Here is an 18050-nt window from a genome sequence, read left to right as displayed (position 1 = left end):
TTTAGGGGGTATTGGTAGTTGGTGGAAGAGCTTCTCTTTGAGATACGTTTTTTTCGACGGCCACGTCAGCCACGTGATCGCCAGTGCTTCTGTTGTGTCGAATCGTCGTGCCTGTCACGAGTGCCCCAAAGAACTGTCGGCGCTCGTTCACAGCTGCATTCAAGCGGGCTGCTATCCTCCATGCCGAGGAAACAAACAACTGCGCTGCAGGACGCAATTTTGGAGTGAGTGAACGTGAGGTGCGGCAGTGGTGGCTTCAGCGCGAGGGAATTTTTTCGTGTGACTCCAAGCGCCGTGGTTTTCGCGGGCCTAAGTCCAGACGCTTTCCGGAGCTGGAAACGAAGCTTGCGGCGTACGTGACGGATCTACGCGATCGATCCCTGCTGGTCACGTGCGAAATGATCACTCAACAAGCCCGTGTCTTCGCTTCGGAAGCAGGAATACTGAGGACTGAATTTAAAGCCAGCAGGGCCTGGGCCTCTAAATTTATGAAGAGGGCTGGCTTCTCTCTTCGTAGACGCACCAGCGTGTGCCAGAAGTTGCCGGCCACATACGAGGATAAGGTACTCGCCTTCCATAGACACTTCCTAAATCTGCGAGACTCCCGACGGTATTTGCTCGGCCAGATTGGCAATGCCGACCAGACTCCGGTATACTTCGATATGACCAGTAACACAAGCGTGAGCGTTAAGGGAGCACGCGATGTAAACCTACTGACAACGGGCAACGAAAAGCTGCGTTTTACGGTCATGTTGTCATGCTTAGTGGATGGCACCAAGCTTCGCCCGTACATCGTGTTTAAGAGGAAGACGATGCCTAAAGAAGTGCTTCCCGAAAGCCTTGTGGTATGGGCGAATGCAAAGGGATTCATGACGGATGATATGGTAGTGGAATGGTACCGTCTGGTGTGGCTCCTGAGGCTGGGGGCATCCCTCAAGAGAGACATCCCCAACCTGTTAGTGTTGGACTCTTTCCGAGGTCACCTCACCGACAAGGTGAAAGCGGTGCTTCATAAGGAGCGCATCGACATGCTTGTAATCCCCGGTGGCTTGACGGGGCAGCTTCAGCCTCTCGACGTGGGGGTCAACAAGCCTTTTAAGGACCTGCTGCGCCGCGAATACAACGACTGGATTTCCAGAGGAAACCCCAACCTTACCCCAAGCGGGCGTGTGAGGAGGGCCTCCTTGGCTACTGTGTGCGGGTGGGTCCTCTCTGCGTGGGCGGCGGTACCGCGCGATGTGGTGCGGTCATTCGCCAAATGTGGACTCGCACTTGACGACGATGTGCTGTGGGACCGCAGCAGCTGTGATGGCAGCAGCACCAGTGAGGACGACTCCAGTGACGATGAGTAGTCATCAACCGTGGCAATAAATTTTGCTTGTGTGAAATGCGCTCTCACTCCTTTTTTTTTTTTGAGGCATGTGATTTTGGGGGGGTCGACCTACATTCGAGTCGACTTACAACCGTGTAAATACGGTAACGAAGGTTTGGTCCCATAGACTAACATGTACTTTGGCCGGGACCAATAGAGTGGTGCGAATTATCCAAATTTCCGAATTACCGTGAGTCACATTAACAAGCTTTTACTGTATATCTAATCTTATTTGGCTTCGGACTTTAGGGGGTCAGCCTAGATTCGAGTAAATACGGTACATCAAACGATGATGTGACTAATCACACTCTTTGTCCATCAGGCCTAAACTCCTGGTGCAAGCAAAATGCTGCAGTGGCCAAGGGTGAGCCGGTTCCAAAACATCCTCGAAAGCTTCCTCCTCATGTGTGTCAGGCTTTACATTCCATATATGAATGTCTTTCAGACAAGAAACTGCTGTAACATTGCCAGCGTGGTAAAACGCAAAATAACAATGAAAGCCTGCATTCAATGATCTGGGCCCTGGCGCCAAAAGACTGGCATGCTTCTTTGTTCATGGTGGAGGCTGCTGTGGCAGAGGCAGTATTAAAGTTCAATGCAGGCAATGCAAGAGCTTCAAAGGACGTACTGAAAGAACTGTCTAAATCCAAGCCAGCAAAGTCGCACCTGCATGGCCAAGAAAGATTGACGTCGAATGGCAGCATCAGCCAAGAAGCGCAAAGCATCAGAAAACTTGCACCAGCTCCTCAGGAGATAAATGCAGGAAATAATCTCCACAACCCATGTCCCCCCTTTAGAGGCTTAAGGTGCAGCCAATTTTTTAGCAAAAATAATTGTTGCACAAAGGCAGCCGTTTATTTTAAGCCAGTTCCGCCGCAATACATCCCTGTTATGCAGTAAAGCATAGAACTATTGTGAAGGCGGTTTGGTATTGTGTTGATTGGCACAGTGCAGGCAATTTTCGGCCTACTTTTCCTGAACAAAAATAAGGTTCGTCTTAGAATCGGGTAAATACTGTAATCAGACATTATGAGGTATGGTTATTGCTTGAAAACATTCCTAGGGCAGCCTGAAAATAGGCGTTTTTGACGGGAAATGACGTGTTCAACACATTCATTGTCTCATAAGCTCCACCGAGAGAAATGCTGCCACTAAAGGGGTCACTTTGGAGTCACTATAAGGGTCAGGCACGTACGTGCATGCTGACTGGTCAAGTTTTACTTTTCCGGCAAAGGCCAAATTTAGGATCGAAATAACAAAAGATTGGGCCCACAGATACGCATGGGTGCAGGCCGAAACCTTTGGCTGGGATGGAATTATTTTAAAATCAAATTAACCAGAGCCACATTAACGGTATATTCACTGCAATGCATCACAATGACTCCAGTGTGTTCTGAGTTTTGAAGAATATGGTGTTGCAAAGCCTCCTTGATAATGTCGCATAGTTGTTTGAAAGCTAGACAGCCTGGCCGTGTTTCCCGTTCGGTAGCACCCACCAGGTTGAGCTCCTCGTCAACGTGCTCCTGGTAGGCGGAAGCAGCAGCCTTGCGCCGGTTGAGCAGCGGGTCAAGGCACATGAGGAACAGCATGTAGACCGAGAGCAGGGAGATGACCCAGATTATGAGGATGACCAGCACCCGGATGGTGGTGGTGTTGCGGCGCTCGTAGCGGCACTTGCAGCGCGGACAGAACTCACTCTCCCGGCCCTTGATGTCATTTGCCTGGGGCAGGATCACCCCTTCGCAGTTGCTGCAATTGGTCAATCAGTCGCTGTTAGCACTTGAAAGAGGGAGGGTGCAAGCAAGGGAAACAGCATTACACATGACAAAGAAAGAACTCATTCGAGGCAAAAAGGAAGGCTCATTGGCTGACCATATACTAGCATTCAGCCTTTCAGTAGTAAAAAAACAAAAATGAAGTCATTGGACTAACAACAGAGCTTTAATCTCTGAAGAAATGACACAAAAAAAGAAAAGACAGAAACGGGTGCCAGTGAACTTATCAAGGCACAGTGCAAGACGTATATATACTCTCTACAGCATGGCACACCATTCCAATCCTCCAACTTCCTATCATGATATTGTAACAATGTTGAGGAACAGAGGTTAACAAAACAACGATATTTATTAAGGGTGAACCTGTGCCTACAACTAAAAGTCACTGCGGTTGTGAAGAAATCCCTGGCAGTCACATTCTAAAACTGGCCTCGAACCGTCTTCCTCTTTCTTCTCGCGAGACACCTTGTGCGCGTGGCGCATGCGAGCCGGGTCCCACCGGCTACTCATGCCACAAAGATTGCCGCCTGTTGTTGCTAAACAACACCACGGTACGGCGAGCACAGTGTCCAATACAAAGGGCGCGCAACTTGAATGTGACCAAGTTGTCACGGCATTATCCCTCTCCTTAGCGCATCGGCCCGATGCGTGAGAGGAAGTAGAGGTTCCTGTGGGCTCCTTTTTTTTTCATGACCCCCTCGTGGTAGGGTTTCATGCAGACAACATGCACAATTTCCATGGAGTTGCGCCGTCTTGGGCTCTCGTGTCCAGCGGATTCCACTTCGTAAATGAAGTCGCTTATACGACGAAGTATTTCGTAAGGGCCGAAGTATCGGCAGAGAAGCTTTTCAGACAGTCCACGGCATCGTACTGGGGTCCATACCCACACCTTGTCACCGGCTGATAATGAGCTTCTCTACATCGCTGGTTGGACCGGCTGGAGTCTATGCGCTGTTGGCGGCGTATTCGGTACCTTGCCATCTGTCCTGCCTCCTCGGCTCTTTGCAAGAAATCATCTAAGTCAGATGACTTATTGTTTTCTTCAACTAATGGCAACATAGTATCCAAAGTTGTCGTTACTGCTTGGCCGAATACAAGTTCAAACGGGGCAACTCGTGTTGTTTCTCGAAGGTCATATACAGCAAAATTTCAGTCCACAGCCTATGTTCAACGTCGACATACATCAAAAGCATGTCAGCCAGTGTTCTGTTGATGCGTTCAGTTAAACCGTTTGTCTGAGGGTGGTATGCCATAGTTCTCCTATGATCAGTATGTGTCATTTGCAACAAGCATTTCATTAGGTCCGCAGTAAAGGCTGTTCCACGATCGGTAATAACTGTGGGAGTGCCATGCGTTAGCACAATATTGTTGACAAAGAATTTTGCAACTTTGACAGCCGTTACACTGTACAGGGAATCAGTTTCTGCGTAATGGATCAGATAGTCAGTGGCCACAACGATCCACTTTTTGCCTAGGGATGATGTTGGGAAGGGTCCAAGGAGGTCCATACAGACTTATTGGAATGGGGCTTTTCGTGGCTCTATTGACTGGAGGAGGCTTGCCAATTTTACGGATGGAGTCTTGTGCCTTTGACACTCGCGACAAGTCTTGACATAGTGCTGCACTGAAGCTAATAACTTAGGCCAGTAGTATTTCAGCCGAATCCTGGCGAATGTACAGCTCACACCCATGTGTCCAGATGTCGGTTCATCATGACATGCATGCAAAATTTTTTCTCGCATAGCTGTAGGTACGACAAGTAAAAACTTTGTCTCGCTGTTCTCGAAGTTTCTCTTGTAGAGTACACTTCCTCGCAGACAGAATGAGGATAGTGTTCTAGAGAAAATATGTGGGAGTTGAACGTCAAGTCTCTCCAGGCACTGTATAAGTGGAAGAAATTCCGGGTCATCTCGTTATTGAGCGACTTGTGACGCGTCAACAATGCCAAGGAGCGGGAAATCCTCTTCTTCTGACACAGTTGTACCGACTGGTGCGTGTGACAAGCAGTTGGCATCGCTGTGTTTCCTCCCGGATCGGTATACGACAGTAATATCATACTCTTGAAGCCTAAGGCTCCATCTTGCTAGTCGTCCAGATGGATCCTTGAGATTCGCCAGCCAGCAAAGTAAATGGTGATCGCTGACTGCTCTGAATGGTCTACCATAAAGGTAGGGTCGAAATTTACATATTGCCCAAATGACTGCAAGACACTCTTCTCGGTTGCTGAGTAGTTTGCCTCTGTTTTCGAGAGCTTACGGCTGGCATGAGTTATTACTTCCTCTTGGCCGTTCTTCCACTGCACTAGTAAGGCACTGAGGTGGAAGTTACTCGCATCGGTATGAACTTCAGTGTCGCCTGTCTCATCAAAATGGGCAAGGATTGGAGAAGCTTGCAGGCGTTTCCTTAACTCGTCAAAGGCGTCTTGTTTGCTTTTCCACATGAAAGGTTCGTCTACTCTTGTTAGTATTTTAAGGGGCCCAGCAAACTTTGAAAAGTTTTCCACAAATCTTCTGTAGTATGCTCATAAACCAAACAAAAAATGTTGCACTGACTTTTTGTCTGTGGGTGTTGGGAACATCGGAACAGCTGCTGTCTTTTCGGAATCTGGCCTAACGCCTTCAGCACTGATGATGTGTCCGAGAAACCAAAGTTCATTGAAGCCGAATTAACATTTTTCTGGCTTAAATGTCAAGTCTGCTGCGCAAATAGCTTCTAATACTAGTCGCAGGCACTCTAGATGTTGGTCAAATGTTGCAGAAAATATGACCACATCATCCAAATACACTAAGCATGACTGCCGTTTCAATCCTGCGAGCACAGTGTCCATCATTTGCTGGAACGTTGCAGACGCGGAACAGAGGCCTAATGGAAGCGCTTTAAATTCGTAGAGGCCATCAGCGGTTACGAATGCCGTCTTTTCACGGTCCTGCTCATCCACCTCTATTTGCCAATATCCACTCTTGAGATCCAGGGAGGAGAAAAACTTTGCACATCGGAGCCGATCTAATGTATCATCGATATGCGAAAGAGGGTATACATCCCGCTTAGTTACGCTGTTCAATTTATATGCAGAATCGATGTCTGTTATCTTTTTTCTTAACGAGTGCTATCGGAGACGCCTATGGACTGCTGGAAGGCTGAATAAGGTCATCTGAAAGCATCTCCTCAACTTGCCTCTTGATGATCTCCCTTTCCATTGTTGAAACGTGATACAGGTGCTGGCATACCGGTCTTGTGGCATCCTTTGTTATGATTCTGTGCTTTGCAACAGATGTGTGCTGTACCTTCGATGTAGTGGAGAAGCAGTCAGAAAAATCCTTTATCATAGCATATATCTGTTCATTTTGGACTTCCGGGAGCCTCGGGTTGACGGTAATTGATCTGTCCACATTGCAGGTTCCTGGCAGAGAAGTTGACATTGTCGTTAGGCTGCATCATTCAGTCACTACACAGAACTCGTGGAAATAGGCAATAGCTGTTCCTTGTGCGATGTGTTGGAATTCATTTCCGAAATTCGTAAGTGCGATAAGTGCGACATTTGTGCGGCCCTTGCTTAAGTCAACAAGACCCCAAGCCACGCAAATATATTTGTTGAAAAGGAGCTGTATGTTTCCATCCGCTATGCCTTCGTGGTTGTAAAATGTTTCATTCTGCACAAGAGCCATTATACTGCAGCGTGGCGGCACAGTTACATCATCATCAATGATGTGCAGTGCAGCAAGACGTTGCTCCTCCGATTCTTCCACAGGTATAGCTTGTTTTGTCGAGAAAGAAACACTGGACCTACGTAGGTTAATTATGGCGCCGTTAGCTTGTAGAAAAACCATTCCCAATATAAGTTCCCAAGAACATTCTGGCAGTAAAATAAAGACATAAACATAAGCGAAGCCTTTTATTGTAAGTCTTGCGGTGCATCGGCCAAAGGGCGTAATAAAACGACTGCCTGCCGTGCGTATCTGCGGTACAGTCCACTGTGCCACAACCTTTTTCAGGCGCTTCGCCACCTTGAAGTTTATTACCGAATAATCAGCGCCGGTGTCGACTAAGGCATTAAGTTCACATCAGTCTATTATAAACCGCAAATTTGATGTAATCATTTCGTTCCTGCACCTGTTTACTGGAATTATCTCGTCATCGCACTGGAACCGTGTTGGAGGATCTTCGTAACTCTGGTTATCAGTGGCTTCACCTCCACAAGTCGCTTGCTTCAGTTTTTCTGGTGTGGGCTTCGTGAACGACGCCTAGGCAACACTAGAGACGTGCGTGGGCTAGGCGATCGGTAGCGCATGGGCGACGGCAACCGGGGTTGATGTTGGCAAACAGTAATGGAGCTTTGGCGCGTGGACAAGTATTCTTCTACCCTGCTGGCCTTTCACTGTTTCGGGGGCATGGTGCACTTAAAGGAAAACCCTTTAATCCAGCCTGACGGTACGGGCAGAACCTATACAAGTGACCCGCTTCTCCGCAGTGAAAACACAGAGGCCTGCGCTCGTGGTCATGCCAGATGTCACTTTTCCGGGGCCTTTGTTCCACAAAACAAGGTGCACTATGTGCTGGAGGTGGATAGGCAGCCGGTGGTTCCAGCAGACAAGGTGCACTGTGTACTGTCGGCGGGTTGCCTGAGTATGTCGGCGTACGTTGGGGTGTGCCGCATCGGCCGTGGCTCACGCTCTGGATCTCGTATGACCTGCCTCAGTTCATCCCGGACAACATCGACGATAGATAGTGCAGTTGGAGTGTGAGGTGTCTGCAGCTTGTTGAGCTCTTCCCTGATCACTGACCGGATGAGCTCTCACAGGGCTTCAAGGTCGTTCAGCACGCCTCCAGAGAAGATATGGGCAGGTGCACAGCTTGCCTCACGGTTGTGCTGCCGAGCCCACTGTTCCAGCGTCTTTTTGATGGTCGTTGCTTCGTTTCTGAAGTCGGCGACCATGCGCAGTGGGTTGCGGACGAGAACTGCGAAGAGTTCTTGCTTTACTCCACACATGAGATGGCGAAGCTTCTTATCTTCACTCATGTTTGGATCAACATGCTTGAACAGGCGGGACATGTCCTTGATGTACATCGCCACATTCTTGTTTGTGTGCGGGTTCCTAGCTTGAAGTGCAATTTCCGCCTTTTCTTTACGATCCGTGCTGGCGTATGTTGCTAGCAGTTGTCAAAATTGCTCCCAAGAGGACAAAGAGGCTTCGTGGTTTTCATACCACGTTTTTGCGAAGTCCTCCAAAGCAAAATATATGTTACGGAGCTTCTGCCTCTCATTCCATTCATTAAAGCTCGCCACTCTCGAACAGTTCCAACCAGTCTTCTACGTCTTTGAACGAGTCGCCATGGAATGTTGGCGGCCTGCAAGGTTGGCTTACGACCAGCTGTGCCGGTGTTACCTGGCTAGTCATTGTGGCGGCATTCGTTGTGTGAGCTTCCCTTGGCGTGAAGAGAACAGGGCCGAATTCGGGTCAGTCACCTTGAAGACGGCGGCTGGTCCGCTGGTGCACAGGTGTCAGTTCCATGGGATGGACTCGCTGGTGGTCGGGGCTACGCTGACTTTCGTTCGTGGGGCTTCGACTCGTACCCGCACCTCCACCAGAAATGTAACGATGCTAAGGAACAGAGATTAACAAAACAACATTTATTAAGGGCGAACATGTGCCCACAACTAAGAGTCACTGCGGTCGTGAAAAAATCCCCGGCAGTCGTGTTCTAAAACGGGCCTCGAACCGTCTTCCTTTTTCTTCTCGTGTGATACCTTGTGCACGTGGCGCATGCGAGCTGGGTCCAACCGGCTACCTGTGCCATGAAGATCGCTGCCTATTGTTGCTGAACAATAGCACAGTGTCCAATACGAAGGGTGCGCAACTTGAATGTGATGAAGTTGTCGCGGCAATATCATGTTGAAGACATTTCTGGGTACTGAATATCGGACTGATAGAAAATGTGTCACACATCTGTCTCCTTTTTGCGTCTGTTTGGCATAGCTTTTGTAGTATGTCAACGGCATTTCTTATACCATGCCCATGGCACACCAAATCTAGGGCCTCGTGTGTCTTTTCTGGTAGCCTCTTACAGTTTGATGACCATTCTCAGAGACACGAGGGCACAACTTCGCAGGTTCGTTGGGTGGGTAAACCATTGGAACTCCCTGCCAGCTTACTAACTTTTTCAGACGGTGGGTTACCTTAAGTGTAATCACTTCTTGCACTTCCACTGGTGTTCTTGCATCTTGTTTTCTGCCTTTGACTTTATACAGGAAACTTTCTACTGTAGCTTTCAACACTGAGTCGGGAAGCCCGGCATTTTACAGGCGGTTTGCTTGAACTTCAAGACTGCTCTGCACGACATGTTGACATATCTTTTGAAGCATCAACTGAAAACAAAGTATACCAGGATGAGATCAAGCTTTCATGGTACCGAGAAAGGAGTCTTCCCAGAGACAAAAAAAAAACTTGGCAGCTTATGTAAAGCAGCAAAGCTTATGACATTTCTGCAGTGAATTGGAGCTACTTCAGCAAAGGATGATGAAGGAAGGCATTGTGCCCGCAGATTTCGAGGCCTGCAGGCACTGGATTACCCACTGTGTGAACCGCACTGGCTTCTGATTAGGCTGATGCACTTGCTATGCATGCTTTTAGGAAATACTGAAGACCGCATGCTTTAAAGATGGCAGATGAATACCTTTGGAAGGATCCATCAACAAAGTGTCGTCCAAGGAAAGTGAAGGCTAATAAACAGACAGATTATAACAGCAATTGCTCATGGGATGTATTATATGATGAAAAAACTATTTTAATGTGAAACATTCTGTTTAGGGCACTGCCACTTTTTGGCAGGCGAGCCTATCTCAGCATTTCCATGGGTCAACTGGTGATAGTGCAGTCTAAAATTACATGCCACAAGGGAAACTGGGTATGCCCCATTGGGTTATATTTTGCTTTCAATTTTATACCTTGCCATTACAAACATTCTGTCTGACTATAAGTACAAACACTACAGCCCATAATTTCTACATAGCCGTCTGCTACACAATTACATTGTTCGAACAACCCCTCTCTACAAATCAAGAATGGTTCGCATTGGGTAGACGTCAACTACAGTAGAGTCTGGCAAATTTCCTTCTTGCAGTCACAAATAAGTTCTGGTATTATATTTGCATTTTTTATAGGGACGCTGGCGTAGGGAAGTTCCACAATGTGTGGCACATGTGGTGGGCGGTCAGTATCAAATTAGTCCACATAATAGCCAGCAATGCAACCTGCACTGCAGCCCCGACGTGGCCATGGGATTGGGCCAGTGGAACTTGCAGCCAGACTCCAGTATCATCGGAGATGACACAGATCAGAGAAAAATGTATTAGATACAGAGGAGACTTTAGAAATAATAAGCTTGTATTTAGTGAATCGTCTGAAAAGGTTCTGCTATAATTTTGCGCAAGCAGACATGGACAAAATGGAGATATAGATACCACGAAGTGCATTGCAGTGTTTGAGTGTCCCTTTTGACCATTTCTACTTGCGCAAAAATGTTATGGAAGTTTGCATACCAACACACCCAACCTACAGCAGTACTCCGCTACAGTAAAGGTATTGCAATGGATGTGGTAAAGCCTCTACATAGTCATGTGTAAATATCAGGCACTGGCAAACCACACTCCTAGGACTATTGGAAGGCACGAGAACCAGCAAAAGCTGTCCTTAGCAGTATCTACAACCAATGTAGCCCAAGCGATATCTCGTTTCTGTTGGCCTTTCACTCTCTTGTACAGTAAATATTTGACAGGTTGCAAATTGTGCAACATTTTTCACTATAAAACAAGCACAGTGTAAAAACGACAAAGATAGAAAAACACATACGGTGCTTTGTGTATCTTTCTATCTTTGTCCCCATCTTTTGCACAGTGCTTGTTTTGTGATTAATTACGAACATGCCCAAGTCTATACATTTGTCACATTTTTTTAGTGTGGACGGGCATGGCGCTTTCATGGGAGGAGTCTTCACGTTCCTCTGACTGAAATTGGCAGCAGTGAGAACCTCACCATCGTTGTGGAGGTACATTCATGATGTAGAGCTTGCGGTTTGTCTGGGAGCCCTTGACCACTGCGGTGCTTGGGCAGATGCACTTGCAGCGCACATCCTCGTACTGCGCCTGGCAGCACACGGGGAGAGAAAGGCACACACAAACCATAATGGAGGTACTGAAACAACATGCAGAATACACGGACAATGCGAAAGGAGCGGTGGCACGGTTGGAAACCATTTGGTCGTGGTGCACTTCCAAAGAGTGCAGTTGCACTCCGAAATTTGAAAATCCAATAGTTATCGCCAGGTGCCTTGATTGGGCCACATGCAAGATTGCACATGACGCAAGATTCAGGATGGTGCAACAGAACACAGATGACATGCAAGCACTCGCCATGGTAGCTTAGTGGCGCTGGCGTTGCGCTGCTAAGGCTGAGGTTGCAGGTTTTATCTCATCCCCAGTGGCCATGTTTCGATGGGGGCAACAATGTAAAACAAATGAGAAGAAATACAAGGCAATATAAGAGTGCTCTCGTGCATTGCGTAGCATGAGAGCACATGCATGCGGCAGTTTCCTTTAAGCCAAAGACACAGGAATGACATGAGAAAATTTACAGTATTTCATTAACTGCTTCAGAAAAGCTTCACTGTATATAGATTCCAAAATGCACGTTGGATGTGCATAATATTTTTGTCTGAACTCACAGTGGATGGCATAAGTACTTCGATTTGCAGCCACCCAATTTTTCTATATGGCACCTAGAATATTCTCCTAGAAAATTTTCTCCACGTAATTAACTCCCCAACTTTGCACCAATGTTCTGCAAAAAGAAGTGGGAACATTGCGAGAGTAAATGCAATAAGTCTTGTGCCTGTGTCGCAAAGCACAGCTTTGAGACACAAATCTCAAAGATCCTAGTGGCAGGCTGCCTGCCCGTAATAATGGCAGCAGTTGCAGATGGCAACATGCTCGGGAAAAAAAAAATGCAGGACACAAATGTCGCACCTCAGATTCACAAGGCTTCCCATAAACTTTGTGAGCCTGCCCTGCCTGCCATGGAGAACATTACACAATACCTTTCTCTTATGCCATCTTGTTATTGACTCTTAGTGACAATGACTGTCTGCTTAAGTGCTTTTGATGTTAGTTCCTTAATACAGCAAGTTGGGCTATAGTTTAAACCATGATACTAAATAGTTTCCAGCGCTTAGTGGAAAGAAGGAAGGAAAAAGGACAGAAAACAACAGGACAAAAGGAACACTGGTCATGAAACTTATTGATGCAAGAGCCTCAAATGGCCCATTAAGCGAGAAAGCCAGCAGCGCCTGTAGCAGCGGAACGGCACCTGAATTCCTCTTGGCTGCCATGAACGTTGCAAGTGTGTCTCGTTAGAACAGAGTGGGCCAATCGGAACAGCTGCTGCAGCAGCAGGGCACCACGTGTTGCGTGAGGCTGACACCACGTCAGCAGCACGCCTTGACCGTATGACTCCGCAACATCGCACGCCACTGACGGCATCGGTGACATGCGGCATTGGCACTGCAGGCTGCTTGCTGGCTTGGGCAGCCCGTATATCGCTGTGGTACGTTACTTGCAGTGCAAAAGTGGAAGGGCCGCTCAACGGCGTTCAAATGGACATGAGCACTTTCGCACTCGCAACCCATGAAAAGTGGTTTGGTGTCCACGGATTTTTTTCTTTACTGTGGACAAAGGACGTTACAACCCGTGTGATGACTCGCAGGGGTACCATCAATGTGCATGCCCATCACAGCTCATTGCATGTCTGTAACATGCAGCTGCTCACAAAGATAATTAAATTCTTTACTTGCCTGCACAATTGGCGCTGTGCTCACACAGTCAAGAAGGTGGCCTGTGCATGCATGTTATGCATGCTTGACGAGTTATCAGCATGCTCATTGATTGTACCCATGCCTGTCCATTACAAGGGTTCGTTCTCCATAGTAAAGATAAGTTGAAGACCAGCGTTTCTTCTGTCCTGTTGCTTTTTATCCTTTTGCTTTCCTTCCTGTCTTGCATATGTAGATGGCAGCCGTTTCCCTAAATGCAGCATTCGAACTTTTTCAAAGAACATCTCGTTATACATTTTGCAACCAGTAGTGCTCTGCCTTGAAAAGCTCTGCTGCGGCCTATGGTCCAGCAGTTGAAGATTGTTTCGACGACGCGCTCTGAGCAAAACAACAGACACAACTGGTGACTTTCAACAGTGCAGGGTACTGTACCTGTTAACAGGTACTACAGTGCTCGAAACAGAAGCTGGAGAAGGACACACTGACATCCCTTCTGGCATTTTTACCAAGTCTTCACATTTTTCTAGCCATTCAGTATAGTCAGTAGGAAAGGGTCATCACAGATCATGAAGCGAGGTTGGACTGTGCCACCATAACTTTGACGCAATGAGACAAGAGGATGACACTACCCGTGCTACCAAGTCAGCTGGATTGTCTTTTCTGAAACAATGATGCCGCTGGACTGGTGATGTCAGGCTTGGAGACTCAATGACATATGAACAGCTCTCATTTTGTCAGCGTACTCTGAATCTAATGCAAGACACCGAGTGAACCTGCTCAAAAACTGGAACAGAGCTCAGCAATCGCACTGTCTTGACGTATCCACACAATCTCGTGCCAATAATGCAAGCAAATAGCTCCAGATGGGGAAGCAAAATCTGTTTTAGTCCTGCAACACTCTCTTGCTTATCATAAGCCATGTGTTGCAGGTTCCATTTGCACAGCACACACAGGCACTGCATGCCCTGGGGATTGCGTCAAAGAATGCGTGTCACTTAAATGAAAAATGTATTGTTTGCTTGCAAGAAGACATAACATAGAATGCCACAGGGGTTCATGCTGGCCAATTCAGTATGCCAGACGTTTCATCTCGTTTGTTCTTCTTGTAAAAGGGCATTATCCCATGTGTATTCCTCTTCCACAGATCTTAAAAAACCAGCTTTGCTCTGCACGTAAATGACACTAGATATCCCAAAAGATTGTACACCGTTGCTGATGTCTGAAGCATGCGCATTGCAGAAGGCTTATTCAATGTGAAGTCAGACACTTAATGTACAGTGAGGGCATTGCGGTTGCCTTCACATTTCCATTCCACGCCTACAAACTTGATTAAGGGAGTCTCTCACGCTCTGTATTTAACAGCAACCTTGTCGCCCAGGAAGTGTTTTCATAATTCATTTGAATTGGAGGCCCGCTTGTGCTGTTCCATGCTTGCTTGAGAGAATATTTTATGCATTTCATTGGACACTGTTGCAGCTTTACTAGAGTGCCTAACCAAAACTATTTTTGTTCCAGTTTCTATCTCGGTTCACCAAAACCTGTTCAGTTCTGGTTGAACTCCCGAGTGAAAAAAAAAAAATGGTTCGAACCGGTTCAGGCTCACATGCATAACCAAGAATGATTAGAGGAAAACAGCACACATTTATTTTGTACAAGAGCTTGATGCTGCTGCTAAGTTGCACCAAAAGGTTATGCCTGTTTGTTCTTCAGGCCACATGTAGTTACCACAGAATTGGGCAGATCCAACACTAATGCTGAAATCTATGTGAAGCAAAGACTTACTGAAGGAGAGAGAATATTGAGAAAACGTAGAGTGCTCCAGCCTACTGCTCTGCTCAGGGGGAAAGGGAAGAGAGGGACTGGTGCGTAATGATGAAGACTGGCAGTAGGATACAATTATGCACAAATTCGTGTTTGCAAGACCCGTTCGTAGCCTTGAATCTAGACCTATGTTAACTAAATATTCTAAGAGGGCCTTGATGACTCGCTTCATTGATATGACCGGTCAACGACCCAGTAACACTTTTTCACAGGATGGCAAGTTGTTAACAGTGCTAACAAAGGGATCAATGCCTGCTGCTCATCAAAGTCACAGTGGGAACAACCAACAAGCATACGCGCGCCACTACCTCAGAAGATACTTTGTACGCATAGCAGTCTGGTGAGTCTGTGTGTCAGATGCGATGCAAATATTGTCACACTAACACAACACCTAGTCTGCCCTCTGACACAATGCACTGAAAGCTGTACTAATGCTGCTGCTACATTTAAAATCATGGGAAGATGGTGTGTGTGTATAAATGAAGTAGCATAGTTGAGCCACAAGTGCAGGCAATGCATAGATGAAACGTTGCAGAAAAGGTGGCCAATCTTAACCAAAATCAGTTAATTTCCATCACTCCAGAGTGAAAAGAATTGTGACCTATTGGTTCAGTTCCAGTTCAAGAAAAATGCTTTTTTCCCCCGTTTTTGATGCGATACCCTGCGCATTATTCATATTCGGAAGTCCCACAGTGAGGTTATCTAAGTGAAAGGTCTTTGCAAACAAAGCCACAGACTCTGGAAAATGCTCTGAACAAACTGCAAGATGATGGCGAATGGTGGCTGCTAGCAAAAAAGTACTCAATGAGGCTCTGAGTAGGACCCGCATCTTCATGTCACCACAAGTGCAAACGTGTCAGCATCTGAGGGCAACCTGTCAATCCAGAGAAATCACAGCACGTCGCAGTCTTCCAGAAGAATAAGCACCTGCAAGTATACCTTTATGATATCCGCAATTGTGACAACTGGGTGACAGCAGAAGTTGAGTAGCAGCTGCACAATGTCAACGCCGACCTCTGCACCCTTGAACAGGAATATTCAGTCCACGCAGGGGTAACTAAGTGCGTGCAAGGATGCATCAGACAACACAAAGCTTTGTCGTGACAGCATCTCAGTGAGCAACAAATGCGTATCATATGACGGGCCATATGATACGCATTTTCCTTTGGCAGGTGCTTTTCAACTCGCTCGTGCTTGGGTCCTTATTATGCAATATTTATTTTCATGCCGAAAGCTGGCACCTAGACCAAGCACTTTCCTAGACCAAGCTAAAATTTCTAAATCACTTTGCATCGTCTTGAACAAACAAAGCGCTCGGTGCCGCGCGGGAGAAAAGGAAAAAAAAAAGAACGCCCGTGCGCGTTCATTGCCAGTGGAGAGACGAGCGGCTCCAAAGACGTTTCGCTGCCTTTCGACAACGAGACACTCAAACCATGCGAATTACCATGCCAGTAATTTGGTCCGCCACATCAAAATCTCATTCAAAACAAAGTAGTGGCAGAGCGTGTAAAACGCTCTCAAATGAAAATGAACAAAATTTCCTGAATAAACTAGTAAGTGAGCAGTTGTATTGCGAGTCATCGCTTCCGATTTTCTCAATACGAAGGTGCGCCAACTTGCCCAACACTGGGATTCGATAAGCGTTCCTTCCACCCCGTCATTTCGTACACACGACAGCATGCACTCGAATGTGTCAACAAGTTTCGGCTGTGGTGCTTGGCCCGTGCGAGCTCGGTATGATAAAATGCCCAATACGAAGTTAGACCGGCGCACGATTCTTAGCGGTTCGCGAAGCGACGGGCACGAAGCAAGCTACGTCAAAGGTGCACGCAGACAGCTGTGCGTCGTCGGGGCGAACCTTGACGATGGGCGAGCGCAAGCATGCAACCGCTGCTCTAAAACACGGGCGGCAAGCAACAAGAGCGTTCCAGCCGTTATCTACTTACCTCACAGTAGTGCACAAAGGCTAAAAGGACGAATATAATCACGAAAGAACAAAGCTCCCCGGGCTTCATTGTAGCAGGCACTGTTGTCCGCCCCAACAAACAGCTGACGGTGGACTGGCTTTAGATCAGATCAGTGTTGCCAGGTCGGACAACGTAACGTAGCCCAAAACTAGAGAAACTGTAGCCCAAATGTAGCCAAACACAAAAAAGAGCAAAACAAATTTGTAGCCAAATATAGCCATTGTTATTTTCAGTTTTATATGTATATACATTTTCACATTCGACTACGGTAATCGCTTTTTGTACAACCCGTCGTAAAAAAAAATGTCCGTGATACCGTGACGGTCCAGCCTTGACATCTACAACAGTTAAACATCTTGAAGGGGCAGCCAGGGGCTTTGCCCATCTGCCCTCTTTATGGATACACAAAGATGATTTCCTCTTTAAGAGGGATTGTTTCAGGGGTCGTTACATGGCAACAGTGTTGGGTGTTTAGTAGCTTGTCTTTGCCCACTGTTAATAATCTGTTCCTTCTCCAGTGCCCCTGTGAAGTGCCTACTTTTTGGACACAATGTGCTCTCCATGCATGCATGCATGTTTAGCTTGTAAAGACATCTATTACCCCTTGCCTCAAGCTGGTCCTTGCTGATGTCACCCAAGAAGGCATTGGGGAGTATGGCAATGTACGCTTACAAAACACTGTTGATACCAGTGAAACCAAATTAATAGAGCTGCTGTTCTTTTTTTGTCCACTCTATCCTTGTTAGTTACAATGAGCAATGTCTGAACAGAAGGCATATGTAGTTGGTCATGCTTAGCCTGCGCACTAAGACTTGTTGGCATGCTATGGCCTTAGCACAGTGTTTAGATGTAAAAACCTTCTGACGTGTTGATGACTTCCTTCTCTTTATCATACTTTGCCTGATGGAGCCAGCCAGTGGGTCAACCAGATGTTCAACAGGCTTCCCACTAGTTTTCCCAGAGTCTGCTTTACCAGGGTGCTGCTCATAGATATCTGTTTTCTTGACCTTGCACCGCACTTCAACCATGGCCACACCTGCTAAACCTATGGCATGCGATCAAAAAAGTGCTATAAATCATGTTCCTCCAAACTCGTGACATGTACTACAAGGCCTTGAGGAACACCCTCATTTATTTACGCCCTCATCATACTGTACGAAGCTTCGCATGATAAGTGCGACAATTAACATCTGCTGGTTTTTCAGTGTTATTCCTGTCCAGCTTGCTGAAAGCTATCCTGAGTGTTTCAAAAGCAGGACTGCTGCCGGACAAGAAGTGCATAAAGCAAGGGTA

At 46.8% G+C, this 18050-nt stretch overlaps 1 protein-coding gene across 4 annotated transcripts in view; it reads right to left on the bottom strand.

Moving 5' to 3' along the window:
- LOC126519693 (uncharacterized protein CG1161) overlaps positions 1 to 16861 on the bottom strand; it is a 43262-nt gene extending 26401 nt beyond the window's left edge. For all 4 annotated transcript variants that reach the window (XR_008610106.2, XR_008610107.2, XM_055065342.2 and 1 more), the window contains exons 1-3: positions 16737 to 16861; positions 11178 to 11287; positions 2869 to 3121 (exon numbers count right to left, since the gene is read on the bottom strand). Coding sequence is in view for 2 of the 4 variants with exons in the window: in XM_055065342.2 (XP_054921317.1) it covers positions 2869 to 3121; positions 11178 to 11287; positions 16737 to 16805 (432 nt within the window). In the remaining 2 variants the exon portion in view is untranslated. The remainder of the gene's footprint in view (positions 1 to 2868; positions 3122 to 11177; positions 11288 to 16736) is intronic.
- Positions 16862 to 18050: the final 1189 nt, after the last annotated feature.

This window comes from Dermacentor andersoni, chromosome 10 (genome assembly GCF_023375885.2).
Source record: "Dermacentor andersoni chromosome 10, qqDerAnde1_hic_scaffold, whole genome shotgun sequence".
Lineage (NCBI taxonomy): Eukaryota > Metazoa > Arthropoda > Arachnida > Ixodida > Ixodidae > Dermacentor > Dermacentor andersoni.
Note: the sequence above shows the minus strand (reverse complement) of the source record. Positions and strands in the feature narration are given on the sequence as shown.